This window comes from Ovis canadensis, chromosome 13 (assembly GCF_042477335.2).
Source record: "Ovis canadensis isolate MfBH-ARS-UI-01 breed Bighorn chromosome 13, ARS-UI_OviCan_v2, whole genome shotgun sequence".
Lineage (NCBI taxonomy): Eukaryota > Metazoa > Chordata > Mammalia > Artiodactyla > Bovidae > Ovis > Ovis canadensis.
The window spans coordinates 68,939,241-68,962,954 of NC_091257.1; the positions used below are offsets into that span (position 1 = coordinate 68,939,241).

The window sequence follows — 23,714 nt, forward strand, 5'->3', positions numbered from 1 at the left end:
CCCTCACAGAAGGTAATGCCCTGACATAAGAAACACATGGGTCACAGTACATGCCCCCATACGTACCCACACAGCAACCAGGCACACACAAATACTAATAGGCCCCTGCAGCCTGGACACATAGGCACCAACACAGAGACATATAGACACCTGTGTCCAGATGTACAACACAGTGACCTGTGACCAGCATCCTGTGACCTCCTAGCACACAGAAAACACCAGGCACAGTGCACTCCCCACACAGAATACACACGACGTCATGTGTTGCCCTGTGGCCTGGACACACATTCACTAAGACCTGGACAACCTGGGTACTAACATACAACAGGCATCTTTCCCACCTAGCATGGGACACAGACACACCCTGACACCCTGATGTCTTGACACACGTGGTCACATAGACACACCTACACAGAGGGGTTGACATGCCACACATGCAGACTTATACGGGGAAAGTTATAGCCTTGGATGCATCAGGGCATACACAGTGACTACCTCCCCAAATCCTGCAGGTCATGACCCCAGGGTGGGCACAGTGAACTAAGGAGGGATCACCCAGGCTTCTCTGGCTCTGATTTCCAGGCGAAGGACTGACTGACCCCACCCCACAGAGGGCTCCGCCCTGTCTCTGCCCCAGAGTGGACATGCCTTGAGAGAAGCAGCTCCAAAGGGTCCCTGGGAGAACAGGATGCACATCTGCCCAAGAGCTTTGCGCCCTGCCCACAAGTGCAGCCGCACCTGCTCCAGTGTGGACAAGCAGAGGAGGCGGAAAGGGCCTCAGGGAAGGGGGAGCTTCTTGTGCCTCCGGTTCCCAACTACTCCCCTACTCTACTTCATTCATTCCAAGTCATGGTGAGGTGGGTGTGCTGTCACATCCAGACCTGATACCAGCGGCCCCGGGGAGGGCCCAGTTCTGGGGCACAGAGGAGCAAGGCACTGGTGGCTGCTCTAGGACCACCCCCCAAATTAGCAAGAGGATGATCAGCAACCCCAGGAAAGCCCACAGGCCGCAAACTGCTCCGGGACTGCCAGGAGCCAGGCCATTTCCCCAGGGTGGCCACAGGCAGACGTGGTTACAGGGCTGATTGGAAAAGAGGCTGGATCCTGCTTGGCATGCTCAAGGCCCCCGGGGCCAGGAGTTCAAGGTCCCAGAAGAGCGCGGCCTTCATGGCCACACCTTCCCCGGGTCAGGTCGTAGAGATGCCTAATCTCTTCCATCCGTGCGCGCTGGGATTGCACCCAGCGCCCCACCATGCCTCAGTTTACCCCAGTGCCTGAAAACTGCCTCTGGCCCGAAGGAGGCGTCACTGGCCACTTTGCTCTGGCGACCCAGCCCACGCAGGGGACGGACAGGCAGCGGGGCTAAGGAATGGCCGAACAGGCCCCCTCCCCCGACCCGTCTCTCCCGTCGCCGAGCAGCAGCAGGAATACCGCGAGAGTTCGCCCCCTCCCCCCAACAGTAAAACTGTCAAAGGTGGGAGGGGCGGGAGCGCGCATGTGCGCAGCGCGGCGCGCAGCCTGCGCCGCCCGGACCCTGCGCCCCTCGCCCCGCGCCCCGGCCCGGCCCGGCCTGGCCCCGGCCTCCGCCTGGCCCCGGCCTGCTGGGCGCCGCAGGTAAGCGCCCCGCCGCACCCTCGGCCGCGCCCCCGGGCGGCCCCCGCGCCGGCCGCACCCCCGACCCTGACCCCGCGCGCAAATCGGGGGGGCCAGGCCCCAAGCCCCCGCCCGCAGCCCCCGCCGCGCCCGGACCCCCGCGCCTCGCCCTCCGCCCCGCGTCGGCGCCGCGTCCCTGCCTCCTCCTTCTCCAGAAAAAGTCGCCATTTTGGTTCACTGCCTTTGGGCCACCCCCAGGCTCGCGGAATCGGCCCTTCCGGGGCCAGGCCGGGCCCGCACCCACCGCAGGTGACAGGTGGGTGGCGAGGCCAGCCTCCAGGTGTGCGTCCCCTGGCCAGCCTCATCCGCGCGCCTGGGCCTAGGCCAGGGTCCCGGGCTGAGCGGCCTGGACCGCAGTCCCGCCTCCAGCGTCGCCTGCGGTCAGCGCGTGGCACTCCTTTCCATCCCAGTGAGGGTCCCACCTCTGCGACCCTGCTGGCTCCTCAGGGAGGGTAGAAGCCCGTTCTCCTCTTGGAGCGCGAGTCACAGGCCTTGGATGGAAGGAGGGTCTCTGCCTCCTAGGCCAGCTCTGGCCCCCGACCACCCAACTCTGAATTCTCCACCCAGGCTGGAGGAGGACTGGAAAGGCCGGGCTCAGCAGGTACACACACCACTGGCTTCTGGGGTCATCGTGGGGTTGGGGTGACTACTGTTGGGTTGTCTTCTTGGAAACATCAGTGTGAGCACTTCCAGAGAAGTTTGTTTAGAGCCCTCTGGACCCTTACCCGCCTCCCTCAGGCTCTGGATACAGGCCACCCTGTGGCCATGGGCAGTGACTGCCCTGATCTCTGACCTCATCCTGCCCAGAGGGCCTCCGGACCTCCTAGGCACAGCAGATCCTTCCGTTTTCCTCTGATAGAAGTTAGTGACGGGACTTCTCTGGTGGTCCAGCAGTTAAGACTTCACGCTTCCAACTCTGGGGACTCAGGGTCCATCCTTGGTTGGGGAACTAGAATCTCACATGCCATGAGATGTGACCTGAAAAATACAAAAAGAAAGAAGTTAGAAATCAGGGGAAGGATCACCTGCCCACACACCCCTACCACCTTCTGTGGCCTTGAGAGTCCCTGTGGGAGGACCCACTGGGCTGGACTCAGAGTCGCTCCAGCTTTCAGAGTCTATGGTCTCTGGAGTGGGGCTGGTGGGCCTGTAGGTTGGGGACAGAGCATTTCTTGAGGGTTGGAGGCGAGGAGGCCAGTCAGGTGAGGAGTGATGGAGGGGTCCAGTATGAGGCATCCATCTGGTTGGAGGGGCTGCGGCTGGAAACAAGGTGGAGCAGAGGCTCCAGGAGGGCAGTTCTGCTGGCACAGGGACTGGAGAAGGTATGTGTGCAGCTAGGGAGGGTGGGGGCCCTTAGCGCCCACCTTGGCTGTTTAGACCGTGTCCTGGGGAGAAGAATGCAAGGGTGTCGGCTCAGGTCCCAAGCATGGCCTTGGGTCTGGGCAGGGCTGTGGGGGAAGGTGTTCTAGGTGCCAGGCCAGCACAGCTGTGACCCGCAGCCACACTGGTGTCATAACTGGCCCCCGAGGGGTGTCCTTGGCCTCCCTTCCCTGGGGCTCTCTGGGGTAGTGTGTCTGAAGACAGGGAGCCCTCTGGAGCAGGTGAGGGTCTCAGGACAGAGCTACATTGTTCCAAGCTGATGGTGTCTCCTGGCCATCCAGGGAGACTTTGGCTGGGCAGCCCCTCCCCTAAACCAGAACTAATCCCCCCTACCCCAACCTTTCCCTTGTGACTAAAAGCACAGGCCAGCAGGCTCCCCCTCCTCAGGCCAGAATGTGGGCCTATCTTGGGGTAGGATCAAGGGCAGCCCATTTTCAGGTCCTGAGTGGGCCCGGTGGGTCTGTCCACTTGCTCTGCAGAGATGACCGATCCCTTTTGTGTTGGAGGAGGCCGCCGGGTCCCAGGATCCAGCAGGAGCGGGCCTGGGAAGGATGGCAGCCGGAACGAGGTCCGACTTCCTGTGCTCCATGAGCCCCCAAAGCTGGGTAAGAGGAGGCGACCGGTGGTCCTAGGCGGCCAGTGCTGGGTGTAGGTCTCCCCGGATGTCAGGCTCCTGGGTGCCCAGCCTGGCCTCCTGAGAGGCTTCCTGGGGAGGGGGCAGCCGGGGCCCAGGGTTCCTGACCAAAGCGGACGACAGCCTCCTGCCTCCCTGTCTCCATGAGTGCAGGGGACATGAGGCTCATTCCAGGCAGGACCAGCCCCCCTGGCTGGCGGACGAGGCTGCGGTGAATGCATTCTCTGAGCCTTGATGTGTCGTGTGCTGCAGGGCTGCCAGTGGTCCGGGCTGGGCAGACGGTGCCCAGCCAGGCCGCACTCTGCTTTGACCTGGAAAGTCCAGCTGGCGACAGGACGGAAGGGAAGAAAAAGGGGCGTCCAAAAGCCGAGAATCAGGCACTCCGAGACATTCCCGTGAGCTCCCTGAGGGCTGGGTGGGCTCTTGCGAGGTGTTCCTGGAAGCCCACTGCCTTGCCGGGCTTGCCTGCTCTGGGTCTAGCACTGAGCCACCTGCCCACATCTGCCTGCTGCTCCGTGCTTGAGGGCTTCGAGACGGGGCCCAGTGGACCACATGTGGGAGTCCTGCAGGCCTAGGGACAGTACTGAGTCTGGGGCTGGCTGGTAGAGGCCTGGGTGGCTGCAGGGTCAGCAGCCTGGCCTTTCCCACACCTAGCTCTCCCTGATGAACCAATGGAAAGATGAGTTCAAGGCGCACTCGAGAGTAAAGTGTCCAAATGCCGGGTGCTGGCTGGAATTCCCCAGCATCTACGGGCTTAAGTACCACTACCAGCGGTGCCAAGGGGTAAGGGACTGCAGCCTGGGGAAGGGGAAGCCTGGGGAATGGGAAGCCTGGGGCCCACCCTACCCTGGCTGTTGGCTTGGGAGTGTCCATATCTGCCCTCTCCACCCAGGGTGCCATCTCAGAAAGGCTGACCTTTCCTTGCCCCTTCTGTGAGGCTGCATTCACCTCCAAGACCCAGCTGGAGAAGCACCGGATTTGGAACCATATGGACCGACCCCTGCCTGCCCCCAAGCCTGGGCCAGTCAGCCGGCCAGTCACTGTCAGTCGGCCGGTTGGGGTTAGCAAGCCCATTGGAGTAAGCAAACCTGTCACTATCAGCAAGCCCATTGGCATCAGCAAGCCAGTGACAGTCAGCCGGCCTGTGCCAGTCTCCAAACCAGTGACAGTCAGCCGACCCGTGCCAGTCACCAAACCAGTGACGATCAGCAGGCCCGTGCCAGTCACTAAAGCTGTCCCGGTCACTAGGCCCATACCAGTCAACAAACCTATACCAGTCACCAAATCTGTACCAATTGCCAAGCCAGTGACAGTCAACAAACCAGTGCCAGTCACCAAACCAGTGACTATCAACAAGTCAGTGCCGATGACAAAGCTTGTAACAGTTACAAAACCTGTGCCAGTTGCGAAGCCAGTGACAGTCAGCAGACCCATCGTGGTCAGTAAGCCAGTGACGGTCAGCAGGCCCATTGCCATCAGCAGACACACGCCACCCTGCAAGGTGGTTCTGCTGACCAAGTCTGAGAACAAAGCTCCTCGGGCTGCAGGGAGGAGCAGCGGTAAGAAAAGGTATGGGGGCTCCTGTCTGGTTGGGACTGGGTGTCCTTAGGGCAGTCCAGGGGTAACAGGGCCCAGAGCGGGTCCTCCTGTCTTTACTCCCTGCTCCCTGTAGGACTGCGGATGGCCTGGACGCCTGCCCCATCCCACCCAAGCATGCGAGGCCAGAGAACGGAGAGTACGGCCCAGCCACCCCAGAGCAGAGCTCGGCCTTCCAGCTGAGCACAGACCCCAGCAGCAGCCCCCTTTCTCTGGGCAGCAGACCCTCAGGGGGCAAGGAGGTGCCAAGGGCTCCAGGCCCCGGGTCCCCGCCTGAGGAGGGTGCAGAGCGCATAAAGCACAGTAAGATGGGATTGGGAGGCAGCAGCCAGGGTGAGGCCAGCAATGAGCCGGCCTGAGCTTACCAATGGTTATTTAACCAGAGTCTTGGCCTCTGTTTTCTCTCTCCTGAGTCAGGAAGGAAACAGAAAACACCCAAGAAGTTTACGGGTGAGCAGCCGTCCATCTCAGGGACTTTTGGACTCAAAGGTGAGGCCTAGACTAAGCCAGGCACCCTCAAGGGCCAGACACACGCTGTGGCCACACCCTCAGCTGACACCTACCTTCCCTGCCTGTTTGCACAGGGCTGGCCAAGGCAGAAGACAAAGCCCGCATCCATAGGGCCAAGAAACAGGAGGGCCCGGGCCCTGAAGACACACGGAAAAAGGGGCCAGCCCCCACCAGCGCTGTCAACAAGGAGGTGCCAGCTCCTATGACCCACCAAGCCCCAGGTAGGGGTTGCTGAGTGGCAAGGCACAGGCCAAGTCTTGATGATGGAGGCAGATCCTGAACCATGGGGACGGGGACTGAGTGTGGGCTTTGGGTTCTGTGCTTGGCGTTACGGTCATCTGGGAGCTCCTGCCCCTCACCTGAGGCCCTGGCCTTGCCCTGCAGGTGGCCCTGAGGAGCAGTGGCAACGGGCCATCCACGAACGGGGGGAGGCTGTCTGCCCCACCTGCAATGTGGTCACCCGCAAGACCCTCGTGGGGCTTAAGAAGCACATGGAAGTGTGTCAGAAGGTAGGGCTGCCCCCTGGCTCGGGAGGGGAGGCACCCCAGGACCGACCTCTCACCAACATGCCCGTCTGCAGCTGCAGGATGCACTGAAGTGTCAGCACTGCCGGAAGCAGTTCAAGTCCAAGGCCGGCCTCAACTACCACACCATGGCTGAGCACAGCACCAAGGTATCCCCTCGGGCCCAGCTGCCATCCATGCTGCCCACTGGCCGCGGGTCTCCTTCCCCCTACCTGCCTGGCTCTGACCACTGGCCTCTCACTAGCACAGCTTAGTGGCTCCCGTGCCTGACTAGGGACATCCGTGGCCCCGGGCAGGGGCGGGCCCCGTGGTGGCGGGGGCACTGAGGCTGGCCTGCCCCTCAGCCCTCTGATGCCGAGGCCTCGGAGGGGAACGAGCAGGAGGAGCGGGAGCGGCTGCGGAAGGTGCTGAAGCAGATGGGCCGATTGCGCTGCCCCCAAGAGGTGAGTGGGCCTGCAGGTGTGGACGCCAGGTGGATGTGGCCTGGCTGCTTACCACACTCACCTGCCCCCCGGAACCCCAGGGCTGCGGGGCCGCCTTCTCTAGTCTCATGGGCTACCAGTACCATCAGCGACGCTGTGGAAAGCCGCCCTGCGAAGTGGAAACCCCGTCCTTCCCCTGCACCCACTGTGGCAAGCCCTACCGCTCCAAAGCAGGCCATGACTACCACGTGCGCTCAGAGCACACAGCCCCGGTGAGTAGCCACAGCCTGGGTGCTCGTTCCTCAGGCCCCTGTCCTGTGGGCTCCCTCTTCCCTCCTGGGGGACTGGTGTGTCGGGGGAATGAATCTGTGATGGGCGCCTGTGCCCCCAGCCTGCTTTCTCCTGTGTTCTCTGTGTGGCACATGCCATGTGGCTCACCAGCTCACCCAGCCTCCCCTCCACAGCCCCCTGAGGAGCCCTCTGACAAGGCCCCTGAGGCTGAGGACCCGCTGGGTGTGGAGCGGACTCCCAGCGGCCGTATCCGCCGCACGTCGGCCCAGGTCGCTGTGTTCCACCTGCAGGAGATCGCGGAGGACGAGCTGGCCCGAGACTGGACCAAGCGGCGGATGAAGGATGACCTGGTACCCGAGACCGCACGGGTGAGCCCTCCTCCCTGTCTCTGAGCGTAAGGCCCCTGGGAGAAACCTGGGCAGTCCGCCCGCCTCCTGGGTGCAGACCTCCCATCCATGGAGGGGAATGTCTGGGTCACCTCCAGCTTACCCTGTCAACTGCTGTGTCTGTAGCTCAACTACACGCGGCCAGGCCTTCCTGTGCTGAACCCCGAGCTGCTGGAGGCATGGAAGAACGAGGTCAAGGAGAAAGGCCACGTCAACTGCCCCAACGATGTGAGCTGGGCAGTCTGGGCAGGCGTGGGAGCTCTGGGACTCAGAACAGAGGGCCCAGGGCTGGCCTTGGGGGGAGACTTCCATGTGGCCCGAGTTTCATAGGCAGAGAGGCCTTGACCTCAGCCCTAGCAGCTCAGCCTGCCACACCCTCTGACTTCTGGGATCACACCCACCCACCTGCCTCAGATGGGCCCCAGATCCCCTGGGCTGGGCAAGGGGTGCATGGTGGTCAGTGGGCTCCTGCTGGAGAGCCTGTCCCCACGGTTACCTCCCACCCCCAGTGCTGTGAAGCCATCTACTCCAGCGTGTCCGGCCTCAAGGCCCACCTGGCCAGCTGCAGCAAGGTCAGTGCCCAGGCCCTCCCCTCAGCCGTGTGCTCAGTGCTCCCAGCTGCTCCCCAGGGTCCCATACATCCTGTGTGTCCCCCTGGCCCTTTGGGGTCCAGGGCCAGCACAGCCCAGGACACTGTCCCCCCAGCCTCAGCCTGGACGTAAGCCAGTCAGTCATGGTTGGTCCTGTTTATGGGCTCTTCATCTGTGCCTATACAGGTGGGTGGTCGACCCAGGGTTGGGGCTGACCTAACACCCTCGGCTATGGGCTGTGACTCTTCCCTGGAGCACCTGCCTCTTGCCACCCTCGCTGTGCTCCCCTGCAGCCAGGGCACCTTGGTGGTCCCATCACAGCAGCCTTGTGGGTCTGTGAAGCCCACCCAATGGGCACCCATCCAGACAAACCTTACAAGTGTGGGGGTCCCAACTGCATCTGGGAACTTCTGGTCCTCTAAGGGCCAGGGTGGGGGCCAACCTCTGGGGGTTGGACTGCCATGTGCCTTACAGGGGGACCACCTGGTGGGGAAGTACTGCTGTCTGCTGTGTCCCAAGGAATTCAGCTCCGAGAGTGGCGTCAAGTACCACATCCTCAAGACTCACGCGGAGGTGCGGCTGGATGGACTGGCCCCGTGGAGGGGCAGAGGAGGGGGTCGGGATGACAGCTTTTGTTGCCTTTGCTTGAGCAAGTTGCCACTGTTGAGGAAGCTTCTGGTTTCTCTTCAGAGTAGCTTCCCTGGAAGCTTGGGTGCCCGAGACCCTAGGGCCCCTCTGTTCTGCCTTCCAGCGTCCCAGACCCCAGGGTCTCCACTGCTGCTTCTTTCCTCAGAACTGGTTCCGCACTTCGGCAGACCCGCCTCCCAGACACAAGGGCGTGAACTCCCCCGTGCCCAGGAAAGAGAAGAGTCCAGCCAGCGGGAAGAAGCGGGGCCGCAAGCCCAAAGAGCGGCCCTCCGAGGAGCCGGCCCCCGGGACGCCTCCCCGCCAAGACGACTGGCCACCAGCAGGCAGAGACAAGGGGGCCCGGGGCTCCACTGGCCGGAAGGTGGGAGCCGGCAAGGCACCTGAGAAGTGAGCTTGGAGCCTGGCAGGTGGGTGGGGCCCGGCCCCCACACTGGCCCGGCCCGTGTCTGGGGTGGGGCACCAGAGCCTCCTGCCCTCCAGGTCTCCACCCCTACCCCACCTGTTTGTCTGTCCAGCAGCGGTGGGCAGCCCTCTCCTCCCTGAAGGCAGCCCCTTCCCATGCAGGCTGCCGCAGGATGCCCTGGTCTGGGGCTCCCAGGAGGACCGGGCAGCTGGGGAGTGCAATAGTCGGGAGGGACCATCACGGGCGGTGGGGGAAGGGCTACAGCCTGGGCTTCAGGTGCGGGCACTGCGGAGCAGGCATATGGCCTTCTGGCCCTTGGCACATGAGCTCCATGCCCCATCTGCTTTGAGTCCAAGGCTCGGCGGGTCCCTGGATAGCCCGTTGTTCTGGGCTGATGAGGATACCTGAGCGGCCTCGCCTCTTGACCCGACACTGGAACCCCAGCACCCCCAGCTACCTCCCAGGACAGACCCCAAGTCTGACAATTACCGTGCTGACCTGATGGCCCACCCCACCTGTGCCCCGCTGCCTTCTGGTTCCTGCACTTCTGCGCTCTACCTCTCTAGGCCCACCCTCCCTTGCTGTGCAACCCCTGCTGTGCTCAGGCCCCTGCCCCACTGGCCTGTGTCCATTGTGATGGGGGAGGCTGTCTTGCTCCACTGTCTCCAGTAGTGCTCCCTGCTTGAGGCCAGCAGAGGCTCTTCTGCCATCGCAGAACTGCTGAGCAGGGCTGAGGGGCTGCGTGAAGTGAGCTCTGGCCTCAGCCTCCAGCTTCGCTAATGCCACTGGCCTAATCACATAGCCCAATGGATTTAGGGAGGGCCAGTCTGAGTTCCAGGGTCACCTGGGGCCCACAGGCCTGTGGAGTGGGGACCTGGGGCCTGGCTTAAGTAGTGGCCACTGTGGGAAGCAGCCTCCGCCTGCTGGCCTGGGTTGACCCATGGCCAAGCTCCCGTGGGAACCTCCTTCCTCCTTTTTTATCTGCTCTTTCATTTCTGGTTGTGTGGCCTTTTGATGTGAGAGCCGAAGGCCAGGGTGGGAACTTGGTCGAGGTCACATAAGTTGGTGGCAGCGCCAGGGCTCTGTCTTGGCTCCCTTTGGTGCCCTGAGGACAGCGAGGTCTGTAGGTTGGGTCAAGTGGAGTCCAGGGCACTGAGGATGCAGCCACACCTTCCCGCCGTGGCATTGCTGGGGCAGGGAGGGTTTCAGAGCTGTAGGCTTGGACGGAGGCTGTTTTCTACTGGGGGGTGGGGGTGGGCTGAGGGCTTGGCCTTGCCGATCCTGGATGATGTGAATTTTGATATTTGCTTGTGTGCGTGTGTCTCCTGGGTGTAGTGGATGCCAGTCTCGTTGCTGTGACAAGTAACAAACCTTTTTTTTAATTCTGTTTTTTATACAAAAACTCACCACAATCTAACATTTTGGTGCTAAGGGTTTCCTGGTGCCGACGGTGGATCTAGGGGCTGGGCTGGGGTCCCTCCCCTGCTCAGGGAGGCAGTGCTAACTGGGCATGCTTGCCCCCAGGCTCCTGTCCCCATCTCACCCCTGGAGAGGAGGGTCCAGTGTGGGCTCAGCTCTCCTCACCCTGCACCAGGGAGACGGCTGCCAGGAGGCTTGGGGGCCCAGGCGCTATACTGCCTGTTTCTAGCTTCTTCACTTGACCCGAGTGCTCCGACCCTGGGCAGTCCTGGCTTGTGTGCTGTGGGGGGATGTGGAAATGTGGACCCCCCTACTCACACACACCTGATCTGATCGGCAGGTAGAGGCCTGAGCAGGGGCAGGAAATCCAGCGTCAGATATTGAGGCAGGCAGCACAGCTTCAGGCAGGAGGGCTTTCCTTCTTGTATTCCTGGGTGTCGCTGGTGTATGGCTGGGGAGGTAGAGGTGGGTGGGCAGCCACTGGAGGGGCAGCTATGGGAGGGTACCGGGGAATAGGCGCTGGTGGGGCCCCACCTGCACTTTGTCCTTGTCATCGATGGCAGGAAGAGGTTGGACCTCAGCACCTCGGCAGGGGATGGCCGCCTGGCCGGCCTCTCAGGTACTTGGCCCTTGGGGAGTGGGGGCTGGTTTTGGTTGGGGGATTAGTTTCACTGTTACCCCTGCCGTCCACGTGCGATCTCTGATGTGGGAACCTCACCGGATGTGTGGGAAGAAGTGGGGTCCTGGGTAACTTGATGTTTAGCACTTTAACCCCCTTCTTTGTCTTTAAGGCGTGGGGACTGCTGGGTGGGGACCCCTTTCTCCTCTTCCCCTCCCCGCTCGTCCATGCTGGTGGGTGGCAGTGACAAGCTGGTCTGTAGAGCCCTCCTCCCATGGCAGTGGAGCCCTTGGTGGCTTGGTGGAATCTGTCCACGTCCCATTCTGTTGGGAGTGCAGCCTGGTAGTTACCTAGCCTTGATTGACACCTTCGGTGAGAGGGACCCAGTGGCAGACAACCCCCTCTGTGTGGTGGGCATGGACCCTGCCTGAGACCCCAGGCCCAGGGCACAATGCCAGGTCCCTTTCTAAAGATCTACCTCTGGCCCAGCCCACCTCCCTTGCCCTGAGAACAGGAAAGGGTTGACTCAAGGGACCGAAACTTCACACAAAATAGGATGCACTTTTTTTTGCTCATGCAAGGGCAGATGAGTGTCCCCTGGTGTGACTGATGGCCCTCCTGGCTGTAGCCCCCTCCTGTCCCTCTGGTTTGGAAGGGAAAGAATGGGTGCACCCTGACCCACAGAGGGGAGGGCTGTCCCTGTGTGTTGTCCTCCGTGGGCCCCAGGCAGCTGTCCTGAAGGCCTGGAGTTCTGGAGGAGCCAGCACCTCCTGCCTGTACTTTGGGTTTCTTGGTTTGGGTTTTTTAATGCCAGTTCTCCGTATTAAGTGCATTTTGAAAGAGAGGTTCCAGCTATCACTTGTAACCATATATATACATATATATTCTATCTACAAAGTGTTTATTTGCAAGATGTTTTTGACGGTGAGCTCGGGCCCTGCCCGCCTTGTGACCATCTGTCCCTGGTCCTCGTCCCCGCCCCGGTCCCGGGAGTGGCTCGGGGCGGGCCATCAACTGTATGTATTAAAAATAACTGTATCAAATAAATGTTTATTGATTTTTTTTCAGCGGTTTTGTGTAGACGAGTTTGTGGTAAAGCGTGGGCTGGGGTCCTTACCTGCACACCCGCTGCAAGGCCTCGTGAGGCTTGTAGTTTGCGGGGCGCGCGCGGCCTGGTGGGACTTGTAGTCCACAGAGCGCGCTGGCGGGCGCGCGGCGCCAGGCCCTGAACCATAGCTCCCGACAGCCTGAGCGGCCGTCCCCCAAGCCCCGCCCCACCCCGCCCGCGGAGAGGCCCCCGAGCTCATGGCTGCGCCCCCGGCCTCGGCCGACGCCCCCCGACCGGCGCCGCCGCCCCTCGCGGCTGGAGACGGGCCAGATCGGCCGGAGGGGAAGAGCGAGATCACGTGCGAGGACCGGTAGGCGCGGCGCGCCCCTCGTGTTCCGTGGGAGGAGCGGCCCAGGGATCCGGGCCTGGACCGGCCAACGGTCCCCGTGGCCTGGCGGGGAAGGGCCCTCACGGACTGCCGCGGGCAGGGCCTATGTGGGGGATCGTTCTGTCCCGAGCCGACGCGGCGCCGGGCCTACGAGCACCGGGCTGGACTGTTAGCCCGCCGGATGCTCCCAGGTGGTCACTTCGTTCCGGGACCCATACAGACTCGGCCTCCCAGCTGAGGCCAGAGGTCGTGATGCTGGGTGGTGCGGGGCACGGTATCTTCCAGTTCCCGCCTAGGCACCCGGACAGTCGCGGCTCTGGGGACTTTGCAGGAGGGGACATTGTGGCTGAGAGGCGGGGTTCTGTCCCCTGGCTGGGGAGGCAGTTCCCGCTCACAGCCTCTGGGGCCGGGACCCAGAAGGCAGAGCAGCGCTCAGGGGAGGGCTGGCTCTTCACTTCCGGGTCTGAACACCGCCCCAGCCCCCTCTCCCCGCCTGACCCAGCGCTGGCCACAGGCTAGGTCCAAAGAAAAACTTTTCAGCCTGGCGGTCTGTCTGGAAAGTGCCAAAGTGCCATGGCTTGGACTGCTCAGGACTGGGCGCTGCCAGCAGAGCTGCTGGGCGAGCAGGGAAAGGGTCTCAGGCCCCCTGCGCCTGAAGGAGCCTCTGGTGTCCCTCCAGGCTCACGGCCTCCTGGTGAGCAGTGATGCTGGCTCGGATGACAGGGTGGAAGAGGAGGGACCTGAATCTGTGACACTTGTTAGTTCCACAGAATCTGATGTGTTGGAGACCAGATAAACTCTTGAGAAGAGCGCCCTCTGCAGACATCGGTTGGCAGCGGCTGGCGGCCCTGCCTGGTGCACAGACGGAGTAGTGGACCTAGGTGACCCTGGCAGGGCCAGGGTGATACAGTGGTCTTCCTCCTAAAAGCGTGGTCCCCAGGGGACAGGAGGGGAGCCAGGGCCTGTGGGCAGTAAGCAGAGACCAGCACATTCTCCCACAGAGCCCCATGGAGTGGCCCTGGAGCTTCTGGACATCTGGGGGAATTTCTCATTACACCCTGCCTTCTCTATTCTCTGGGATATTCCTCAAGCACGTGCTCCCCTCCCCCCGCAGTCCCTGCACAGCCCTACACACACACACCCCTCAAGCAGTCCCTGCACGCACCCCCCCCTCCCTGCCCCCCAACCCCGGTGAAGGTACCAAAGCTGCCTCCCTTCCTTGTCTGGGTGTCTGTGCAGGTGCCTCTGCACAGAGGCTCTCGCCTGACCTCGGCTTCACTTTGCCTTCTGTGGTCTGCATGAAGGCTTCTTGTGCGCCTGGCCTTCTGGAAGGGACCGACTTTTCCTTTGCACTGGAGGTGCTGGTGGACTAGTGAGCACCCTTTGGGCTGTCTTCCTGGTGGGGTCCTGGTGGACACAGGTCTGGGGGCTGCCACTGGGCTAGTGGAAGGAAGCTGGCCTACTTGCTCAAAGCAACGGGAAAGAGGGGTTCCCCTAGGGGGATTCCCAGTGGGTGGGGTGGCGACTCCAAGTCCCTGGAGCCTACTGCACCCCTTCAGGACTGCAGTCCCCCGGCCCCAGTTCTGTCTGCTCAGATTTCTGTTCCTGAGCTTGTTTGGGCCACCTACCCCCAGACCAGGCCCCAGTGGGCCAGCTACTCTCTCCTCTGACTTCCTTTTACTCACTCAGCCAGGAAACTCCTAAAGCACGATGGGGCTCAGGGGCCCCTCTGCAGCCCTGAGACTGAGCAGGGCAGGTAGGGTGGGGGCGGGAGGGAGTAGCTCCTGGTGGATGGGGGCAGACCTGTTACCCCAAGGTGGTGCCCAGAAGGGGCTTCCTCTGAGCCCTGAAGCAGAGTAGAAAAGCTGGTGTATGGATTGGATTAATAACAGGGAGGAGGCTGGGGACCTGGGATATGAGTGAATACTGCAGCCACACACCAGAGGGCCTGCTCTTCCTCCTGCTGCTGGCCTGGGGCATGGCTGTGACCCTAGTTAAGCACTGAGCACTGATGATGGCCTTGAGGGATGTGCTGGAGCCTCCGTGGGGGGGTGGGGGTGGCGGGCAGTTATTCTTGGAGGAGGCCTCAGGGGGGTAGAGTTTCAGGTTGTTTATGCTTTCAGGAGGCACCTGGGGCAGGGGTGGGGCCCTTAGCTCAGCTCCTTGCTGATAGCTCAGCCTAGACACCTTTGCTTTCCCTGTCTTGGGGTTGGGGGCCCTGCGCTCTGCAGCCCCTGGGAGGTGGGGTCTGAGACTTTATCCAGGGTGTTCCGGATGGGGTTCCTCAGCCAGCCCTGGCCGGGCAGCATGCCAGCCTGAGCGCAGGAGGGGCAGCTCACCCCGATGCTGGCCTGAGTCTGCCTGGCTGTTCTCCTCGGCAGGGTCAGTGCTATTAATATCAGGCCAGTGCACAGCCCCAAGCTGGTGATCCTCTTATGCCTGTGGCCTCGGTCCCTGAGGCTGGTGGTGAGTGCTGTTGCTTCTCTTGGGGCCTCTCACCTGTTGGCCCCCCAACTCCCAGTGGGCAGCCTCTGCCAGTCAGGGCTCGGACCTCACTACAGCTCCGCACTGGTTGTGTTGCCCACCCATGGAGGGGCAGCTCAGGGGGCTCCTGAGCTGTCCTGAGGGACTGCTGGGAGCCTAAGAGGCAGTGCAGGGACACCCCTGCACACACCTGGGGTCGTCCTGCCATCCCGGTCTCCCTCCCGTGTCCTGGCCATGAGCAGCCCCCCAGCTTACCCTGGCATCCGGGTATCAGGGTGCTGGACCCTCGGAGCAGAAGGCAGGTGAGTGGTAGGCTTGCCGTCTTCTGGTGAGGATTCCTGTCTTCACTGTGTCTCGGCTACCCCCAGCCCCATGTGCTGTCTGGTGGACACCAGGCCAGGCAGGCAGGCAGGCCTGCCACCTGCAGATGTCAGCTTTGCTTGGAGCTCTCAGTTCTTGGCTGACCTGTGTCCATTATGGTTTGTAATCCTCCGGGTTGACATTGCCTTTAGTCCTTGCGGATGGCAGCACCCTGACATCTGAGAGCAGGCAGGTGAGGCCTTGCATGACTTTCCAAATCAGAGGTTGTTTTCATGCCAAGTGGGGAGAGGCCTGCTCTGGAAGATGCAGTGAACGGAGAGCCTGGCACTTGGGGAGGTGGTGGGGCCTGACTTGGCTGTGGACCGGATGCTATTCAGACCCATTGCCAGCCCTCGGTGGGCAGCTTTCTGGCAAGGTCACCCCTGCTTACCTTCAGCTCTTCCCTGAAAAGGCATCCCTCCCAGGCTGTCAGCACTGCAGGCCTCTGGAGCAGTGGTGGTGGTGGTCATCGTCACCTCAGTGGGATGAGGGTCAGTCACCAAGAGGGGTGATGCTCCTGCCCGGGGCCCAGCTTGGAGGGAAAAGTGGGGAGACGGTAGTAGCACTCGCCCAGGCCTCCTGTCCTGCGCCGGTCCCGCAAGGCGGCCTGTCTGTGCCAGAGCCTGGTCGGCACGATGGCTGGTCTGTTGGCAGAGCCTCTCTGCCTCTCTGCAAACCCAGTTTTCTGTGTTGGCGTTTCCTTTCCGAGTAGAAGGCGCAGACTGGACTTTTTTTCCTCTGGGGGCATGTGTAGCTCCTCTCCCCAGCTACGGGCCATAGGTCACCTCCAGGGCCTGGGGGTTGCTTGCATGTGGGGGGCAGCTATGTTTGGGCCGCGAGGCCCTGTGCTCACTGCTGGGGGCCAAGCGCAGCTAGCGGAACGGCCAGCGGTGCCCTCCGATCAGGGTCTGGAGACGTCCAGCTTGGTGGAGTGTGACGCTGGGCAAGCCGGCCCTGCCCCGTCACCTGGGTGTCCTGCTGTGTGGTCTGTGCTCAGCTCCACAGACGCGTCGTAATTGCTTCCTCAGAGGTCACCCAGCCGCAGAGGTGACACTGGGGGCAGAGGCCAGGGAACCCGGGCTTGCTCCCCACCCACGCCATACAGATGACAGAGCACCAAGGCAGCCCGGCGCTCTGTGTCCCCTGGGACAACGCTGCACCTCCTGTCACATCCAGCTGACGGTTCTCAGCTGCTTCAGTTGTGCTGACAGGGCCCTCTGTGCCCTGGAAGCCGCTGGTGTGACTCGTCACGTGTTAGCCCTGAGCTAATTCCTCCCTCCGCCTCCCCCTCTATATACACGTGTGCGCAGACGTTGTCCTCCTGCCTCTTGGCAACACTGGGTGCACTGGGAGCCACACAGCTGGGAATGCCAGGGGAATGCTAGGTTATCCTGAAGTGAAGACGGCCCTGCACTCCTGGGGACATCTCCCAAGGCCAGTTTTGCAACGCCCTGTCCTGGCCACGTCCTGGCCACGACGACAGGCCATAGCAGTGATGGCGAGCTTCGGGGACAGACCAAGGGTTGGTTTGGTTTTTGATCATGAAGGGGCATGTGCTCATAAAACACACACACCTGAAGTCCTTGCCCCTGACCTTGGTGGCTGAGGCCGCTGCTTGCTGTCTGTGCCTCCACCTGACAGGCGCGTGCTGGCCTTTACGGCTCGTGGCGCTCTGCCTTCTCACCTGATGGCACGTCGAGGGTGTCTTCAGTGTGTGGCTCCTTCTCAGGCTTTGACCCGTATCTGAGCAACATCCATCACTGGGGCTCTGGCTGCAGGTGGACATGTCCTACCCAGGTTGTCCAGAGTGCCCTGGTTCCTTGCCTGGACTGTCAGCCTGTTTTCCGCGTCTCTGGGGCGGGTCTGCAAGCTGAGGCTGTGAGCAGTCCACTTTCTCTCTCAGGCAATGACTGAAAGCGCCTTCTCCCTAAGTTGGTCCTGTGCCTAGGGCCACCTTCACACGGGCCTCTGTGTCCAAGTCTCTGTCTCCTGTCTGACCGCTCAGCCAGGCTGAGCCTCCCCTGTTGTACCCTCAGGCCTTGGGGCCTTGAGCCAACCATCATGTCCATGCCCCTTTGGGGTATAAACCTGCCAAGAAGTCAGCACAGCTCTGCTCACTGGAAAAGGCCCCAGTGGGGTATCCCTCCCTCCCCCAGGTCGAGTTTCCACCCCACCTCAAGTGCAGCCTTTGGGGGCCTCCACCCTCTTCCCTGTACTTGGCACGGTGCCCTCGGTCTCCCTCCTGCTCCCCTCTCCCTCTGGAGCCCCTCCCTCTGTGCCCGGAAGGATGATGGGGATTGGGTCTCACAAAAGGAGAGGGCTGCCCTGAGTGTGTTAGGGGAAGGAACACAGTCCTTGATGGGTCTTGACTGTCCTTGGTGTGACTGCTTCCCATCTCCCTGACACCCAGTCCACGTGGGAGGAAGAGGTGGACAGTGCTCCCCTGTGTCCCCTGCTGTCCCCTGGATGGATGGGCTGCAGCCGGGTGTGCTGTGCCCCTGCACAAGTCTGTTCACTTTCACCATGCCTATGTGTGTGCATGGGGGCACCATATGGACTAGTCACACTAGGCCTGATGTGGGGTGGCTGGGGGCTGATGGCCCTGGGCCAAGACGACCATGTCCTCCTCCCCCACAGCAGCAACGCGGAGTCCCTGGACAGGCTGCTTCCACCTGTGGGCGCAGGGCGCTCGCCGAGGAAGCGTACCACCAGCCAGTGCAAGTCTGAGCCTCCCCTCCTGCGCACAAGCAAGCGTACCATCTACACGGCAGGGCGGCCGCCATGGTACAACGAGCATGGCACCCAGTCCAAGGAGGCCTTTGCCATTGGTGAGCATGGCCGTGGCAGGAAGGGTGGGCCAAAGCCACCATCAGGTGGGACCGCTGAGTAGAGAGGTGGGACCCACCTCAATGTCCAACGCCTGCACTGGTGTCTTGTGACTAGCATTGCTTGGGCCCCTCGGTCCAGGTTAGAAGAGGCTGTGTAGGAGTGGCGGGCACCACTGGGACTCATCTGTGAGCTGGGCTGGGCCACTGTGCTCAAGGTCTCTACCCCACCCACAGGTCTGGGAGGTGGCAGTGCCTCCGGGAAGACCACCGTGGCCAGAATGATCATCGAGGCCCTGGATGTGCCCTGGGTGGTCTTGCTGTCCATGGATTCCTTCTATAAGGTGCGGGTGCCCTGTGGTGCAGGCTGCCTCTGGGAGGCTCGTGGCCCCTGCCCTGGCCTGGGGCCTGAGCCTGCAGCTGCCCCCAGCTCCTCCCCTCCCCCCCACCTCAGGTGCTCACCAGGCAGCAGCAGGAGCAGGCTGCCCACAACAACTTCAACTTTGACCACCCAGATGCCTTTGACTTCGACCTCATCATCTCCACTCTCAAGAAGCTCAAGCAGGGCAAGAGCGTCAAGGTGCCCATCTATGACTTCACCACCCACAGCCGGAAGAAGGACTGGGTAGGCCGCAGGCTTGGCTGCACTGGGCTGGCTCAGGGGCCCCAGGCCGCTTTGTTTTGACACACGGTTCCTTTGCAGAAAACTCTGTATGGTGCAAATGTCATCATCTTCGAGGGAATCATGGCCTTTGCCGACAAGACGCTGTTGGAGGTGAGGACAGGCTCCAGGCAGACGACCCTGGTCCTCCTGCTGGACTGGCCTTAAACATGCTTCCATCCCAGTTCCCGTCCTGTGCTGAGGCCCAGGGTTGGGTGAGCTGCCTTGTCTCCTGAATCTCACACAGCCCCTTTGCATCTCGTGGCTGCCAAGGTCAGAGCCACATTTGTGGGGGGTAGGTTCACATGTATGTGTGTGCACACGTGTGTTCTTTCCTGGGAGGGAACTAGCCTCCCATGTGGGCAGGTCCCCAAGGGCATCCTGTCTCCTGGGAGGCTCTGGGCAGCTGCCCCGCATGTGACACCCTCCAGTCAGGCTGCGGATGGCTCCCTCCCTGCCCTGAGCAAGGTCTTTGCATGGTTGGCTCTGCCCTAGGCCTTGCTGCTTGTGCTGGTCCCGAGTGTGAGTGTGCTCAGGCCCTGGGAACCCCGCTGCCTGCCGTGCATACACACACACTCCACACATGATGCACACCAGACACACATTCAACCACACCACACCCTCCCCACCCCCGAGGGCCCCATATCATCCAGACCCCAGAGGAGCCCTGAGGGCCTTGTCCACTCCTGGGCCCACGCCCAAGCCAGGGTCTCTGCCGGAGGCTATCCCCTGTGGCCTGTGCTGCCCTGCCAGTGTTGGCCCTCAGCTGCTCACTGCACCTACCCCCCATAGCTCCTGGACATGAAGATCTTTGTGGACACGGACTCCGACATACGCCTTGTGCGGCGACTGCGCCGTGACATCAGCGAGCGGGGCCGGGACATCGAGGGCGTCATCAAGCAGTACAATAAGTTTGTGAAGCCTGCCTTCGACCAGTATATCCAGCCCACCATGCGTGTGGCAGACATCGTGGTGCCCCGGGGTCAGCCTGCAGGCCCATCTGGCAGGGAGGCGGGAACAGGGGGCACAGCCAGACCTTATCCTCCCTCCTGCTCCCCCGAAGAGTAGGGACAGGACCTCACCCTCCCCCTTCACTCCTAGGGAGCGGGAACACAGTGGCCATCGACCTGATTGTGCAGCATGTGCACAGCCAGCTGGAGGAGGTGAGCCACAGCTGGCCCCGCTCCCACACCCCGCAGCCCCACCTGCCACTGCCCAGGGCCACCTGCCCAAGCAGCCCCATATTTACTGGCCAGGGGCAGCTGGGCTCCCTGAGGGAGTGTGGGCCTTGCAGGGATGGGTACAGCCTATCCCTTCCAGCCCTTCTGGGTGACTGGGGTTTTGGCACCAGGTCCCTTGTCCCAAAAATCCTAGAAGGTCACACACCACAGGCTGGCCATGGGGGCCACCCATCCCTGGGGTTGGCTTCACAGTGGGGTGCTTGAGGCCTGCGGAACAGAGCTCCAGGGTTCCTGGCTCTGACATCCCGCCCAGAGGTACCCTTGTCGGACCACAGGAAGCTGACCCTCTCCCATGGCAGGCAGCCCCTAGGACCCTCCCCTCCGGGGCTCTGGTGTGTCTGCTCTTGGGTGGGGGTGGCCTGGCTGGCTGAGGCACACGGTGGCGACAGGCAATGCCGTCCCATGACTTTGAGGTGAGCAGTGCTGCTGTCTCTGACACCCACCCCATTCCCTTGTGTCTCCTTGTCACTGCCGCAGCGTGAGCTCAGTGTCAGGTAAGAGTTCCCACGCCTGTCTGCGCAGATGGAGGCATTTCCAGCATCCACAGGGAGCTTGGAGTCTGGGCTGTCCCCTCCCACCATGCCCACCCTCTGTGGTGGCCCTGCCCCAGGCACAGAAGGGGTGGTGTGGCTCCCACACTGCTTCTGCCTGCCCTTGCCAGGTAATTCAGGCCCAGAGAGGTCAAAAGACCTGCCCCACGTCACATAGTACCCTGACCTCTCTGGAGGCTTTTATCTGACTTAGGGCTGGTTGTATCGGGTCCGACTCCAGGGCACAGCTATCCTGAGCCAGCACTCCTGGGCCCCAGGGCAGTGCCACCAGCCCATCCTGCAGCTGAGGGCCTGGGTCTGCCCCTTCTCTGCTTGAGCCAAGAAGCCAGTCTACTCCCCTAAGCGGTGGTGAGGCACCTCCCCCCTTCTCGTTCTGTGCGCCCCCCCGCCCCCACCCTGTGGGATGCTGGCCCACCCTGGCACTGGAGGCCAGGCGCAGAGAGCCAGGTGGAGCCCTTAGGAGTTCTGGGCTGAGTGCCCTTTCCGCCCACAAGGCGGAAGGTGGTGCCCCGTCCCTACGCAGCAGTCGCGGAGCCGGGAAGCACCAGACCGAGCTCCGAGCTCCAGCTGCGTTGGAAATGCCTCCAGGCCAGTCGCCGGCCTCCAGCTTCCTGCCCACGCATCAGTCTCCGCTTGCCTCTCACCCAGCCCAGGGCCCCGGCGGAAGCCTTGGTTCAGAGACATAAAAGTTTCCAGGAAGCGTGGCTGCCTTGGGTGGAAGGGACCTGCAGGGCCGCCTGCTGTGGACTTGCGGGTGCTCGCAGGCCCAGGGGTGCGAGCTGCAGGGTCTTCCTGCCACCGCCCCGCCTCCTTCCTCCCCCAGCCTCCTGCTCTTCCCCAGTCCAGCTGGTGGCTGCGGGGACCACGGTGCTGCCGCTAAGTGGTCTTCTCTTTCTTCTTTTCCTCTTTGTAAACCCTGGGGTTTCCTGCCCTGTTCCCTCCCTGACCTACTCTTCGCCTCTTCACCTGGCGGGCAGAGGAAGCTGCGCTGGGATCTGTGAGGACAGAGTGCTCTGGCCGTGGTGCTGCCCGCGAGCTGTGTGCCGGCACCCGCAGGCCCCGCCCCGCCCCGCAGGCCCCGCCCCTCTCCGCTCCAGGCCAGGGCAGCAGGGGCTGCGAAGCCAGCTCTGCCCCTCTCCCGAGGGGGCTGCGCATCACCTTGGGGAAACTTAGGCGGGGCTTGGCCTCAAAGCTCGGCTGTTTCCCCTGGAAGAGGGGTCCTGAGGTTGGGGACCAGGTGTCCAGCTTGGGGGCAGAGATTCGTCTGCCAGGACCTGGACCGGGAGGGCACCTGGAGCGGGGAGGGAGGCTCGCCACAACCCCTGCTTCCAGCCTAACGGTCAGCTGCTCTGCCTTACACCGTGTCCTTTAACCCTTGCCTGGCTGTTATGGGGGAGGGCATCCGGGAATGGGGGCCTTCCTCCACATCAACTACTGGGAGGATAGCCCCCACCTGGCACACTGCGGTGCGGACCACCACTGCCCCCCCCCAGCCTGCAGCGGGAGGGTAGGGCTCTGGGGGAAATGCCCTCCTCGAGCTCCCAATCGGTTTGTGTCCTCAGGGCTGCTCTGGCCTCGGCGCACCAGTGCCACCCCCTGCCCAGGACGCTTAGTGTCCTCAAGAGCACGCCACAAGTGCGGGGCATGCACACCATCATCAGGTGAGCCCTCCTCCCCTCCCTCAGGGCAGGGCGGGCGGGCGAGCCGCCCTTCCCTAACCTGGGGAATGACCGCCACCCGCAGAGACCGGGAAACCAGCCGCGACGAGTTCATTTTCTACTCTAAGAGGCTGATGCGGCTGCTCATCGAGCACGCACTCTCCTTCCTGCCGTTCCAGGTCTGAGGACAGGGTTGGGGGAGGCTGGGTAGCAGGGAGGGGGAGAAGAGGCTGCTCACCCTCACGCCCTCATCCCGCCCTGCACAGGACTGCATGGTGCAGACCCCACAGGGTCAGGACTACGCGGGCAAGTGCTATGCAGGGAAGCAGGTACCAGGGGCCTGGCCTGCAGTGGGAAATGGTTGGAAACGGGAGGCAGGGTCTGACCAGCTCAACCTCATCCCCCAGATCACTGGCGTGTCCATCCTGCGGGCCGGTGAGACCATGGAGCCTGCGCTGAGGGCCGTATGCAAGGACGTGCGCATTGGCACCATCCTCATCCAGACCAACCAACTCACTGGGGAGCCCGAGGTGAGGGGCCCCTGGGAGGGAGGGAGTGGAACTTCGGGGAGGGCGGGATATGGGTGGAGCCCGAGGAGGGGGTGGGGGTGGAGTCCCCGAGAGCCCTGCTGTGGTCCTCTGGTACCCCCTGACCCTGGGGCTTCCTACAGCTCCACTACCTGCGGCTCCCCAAGGACATCAGTGACGACCACGTGATCCTGATGGACTGCACAGTGTCCACGGGTGCGGCGGCCATGATGGCTGTGCGGGTGCTGCTGGTGAGTGGCGGGGGGTGGGGGGATAGGTGTGTGGTGGGGGGGAGCGGGGGGTGGGTGTGTGATGGGGCAGGGCGGGTCCAGGGCCAGGGCCGCAGCTCAGCCCTTCACCCCGCAGGACCACGACGTGCCTGAGGACAAGATCTTCCTCCTGTCGCTGCTCATGGCAGAGATGGGCGTCCACTCGGTGGCCTACGCCTTCCCCCGCGTTAGAATCATCACCACAGCAGTAGACAAGCGCGTCAATGACCTCTTCCGTATCATCCCTGGCATTGGTGAGGCTGCCTGGCCTCCTCAGTGGCGCTCGGGGTAGGGTGGGGTGCAGGGGGGTGGGCAGGTGGGCCTGCCTGAGACCCCACCACAAGGACCTGCTTTTCCCCCAGGGAACTTTGGTGACCGCTACTTCGGGACCGACGCCGTCCCTGACGGGAGCGACGATGAAGAAGGGGGCTCCACTGGGTAGCCACCCACCCGCCCCAACTCCCCACGCCTCCCTGTCTCCCTTGAAGCTCAGAGTAGAGATGTTAATTTATTTTAATTAAAAAAAGTGTTACCCATGTAACTTGTCTAAACATTTATAAAATAAAGCTTTAGGGAAAGGAAGCCGCAGCCAGTGAGCGGGGCTCAGGACTGTTATCCCACTTGGAC

At 62.3% G+C, this 23,714-nt stretch overlaps 2 protein-coding genes and 1 long non-coding RNA gene across 14 annotated transcripts; 2 read left to right on the forward strand and 1 right to left on the reverse strand.

Moving 5' to 3' along the window:
- The first annotated feature begins 1,353 nt into the window (after window positions 1-1,353).
- On the forward strand, window positions 1,354-12,142 carry ZNF512B (zinc finger protein 512B). 3 transcript variants are annotated; one of them, XM_069546669.1, is made up of 18 exons: window positions 1,354-1,614; window positions 2,221-2,254; window positions 3,513-3,638; window positions 3,920-4,062; window positions 4,322-4,450; window positions 4,560-5,236; window positions 5,340-5,566; window positions 5,681-5,752; window positions 5,848-5,994; window positions 6,158-6,282; window positions 6,354-6,446; window positions 6,642-6,740; window positions 6,821-6,991; window positions 7,184-7,378; window positions 7,523-7,624; window positions 7,906-7,968; window positions 8,461-8,559; window positions 8,780-12,142. In XM_069546669.1, exons 3-18 carry the CDS (start codon window positions 3,515-3,517, stop codon window positions 9,023-9,025), a joined length of 2,712 nt encoding a protein of 903 aa, XP_069402770.1. In that variant the 5' UTR covers window positions 1,354-1,614; window positions 2,221-2,254; window positions 3,513-3,514; the 3' UTR covers window positions 9,026-12,142. The 3 variants fall into 3 exon arrangements, with proteins under 3 accessions (XP_069402770.1, XP_069402769.1, XP_069402771.1); XM_069546668.1 differs by having other exon boundaries at window positions 1,483-1,614; window positions 2,176-2,254; XM_069546670.1 differs by lacking the exon at window positions 1,354-1,614 and having other exon boundaries at window positions 2,101-2,254; window positions 3,821-4,062.
- Window positions 12,110-16,576, reverse strand: LOC138417049 (uncharacterized). The gene is made up of 2 exons (XR_011247961.1): window positions 15,251-16,576; window positions 12,110-13,473 (listed from the first exon to the last, which is right to left on the reverse strand). It is a non-coding gene; the product is annotated as an uncharacterized lncRNA (long non-coding RNA).
- Window positions 12,124-23,628, forward strand: UCKL1 (uridine-cytidine kinase 1 like 1). 10 transcript variants are annotated; one of them, XM_069546672.1, is made up of 15 exons: window positions 12,124-12,493; window positions 17,993-18,183; window positions 18,418-18,524; window positions 18,635-18,805; window positions 18,884-18,955; window positions 19,634-19,823; window positions 19,943-20,004; window positions 20,560-20,576; window positions 22,196-22,294; window positions 22,377-22,470; window positions 22,558-22,620; window positions 22,699-22,821; window positions 22,962-23,069; window positions 23,185-23,341; window positions 23,450-23,628. In XM_069546672.1, the coding sequence occupies exons 1-15, from the start codon at window positions 12,381-12,383 to the stop codon at window positions 23,527-23,529; spliced, it is 1,647 nt and encodes a 548-aa protein (XP_069402773.1). In that variant the 5' UTR covers window positions 12,124-12,380; the 3' UTR covers window positions 23,530-23,628. The 10 variants fall into 10 exon arrangements, with proteins under 10 accessions (XP_069402773.1, XP_069402772.1, XP_069402775.1 ...); XM_069546671.1 differs by lacking the exon at window positions 20,560-20,576 and adding an exon at window positions 21,611-21,630 and having other exon boundaries at window positions 12,269-12,493; XM_069546674.1 differs by having other exon boundaries at window positions 12,317-12,493; window positions 17,996-18,183.
- Window positions 23,629-23,714: the final 86 nt, after the last annotated feature.

Bases quoted from the DNA above. Each gene is read 5' to 3' on its own strand.
- UCKL1 (XM_069546671.1), top strand. From the start codon at position 12,381: ATGGCTGCGCCCCCGGCCTCGGCCGACGCCCCCCGACCGGCGCCGCCG. The intron at 12,494-17,992 runs GTAGGCGCGGCG...CCTCCCCCACAG, and splicing joins GAGATCACGTGCGAGGACCG to CAGCAACGCGGAGTCCCTGG. The intron at 23,070-23,184 runs GTGAGTGGCGGG...TTCACCCCGCAG, and splicing joins TGGCTGTGCGGGTGCTGCTG to GACCACGACGTGCCTGAGGA.
- ZNF512B (XM_069546669.1), top strand. From the start codon at position 3,515: ATGACCGATCCCTTTTGTGTTGGAGGAGGCCGCCGGGTCCCAGGATCC. The intron at 5,237-5,339 runs GTATGGGGGCTC...TGCTCCCTGTAG, and splicing joins AGGAGCAGCGGTAAGAAAAG to GACTGCGGATGGCCTGGACG. The intron at 6,447-6,641 runs GTATCCCCTCGG...CCTGCCCCTCAG, and splicing joins TGGCTGAGCACAGCACCAAG to CCCTCTGATGCCGAGGCCTC.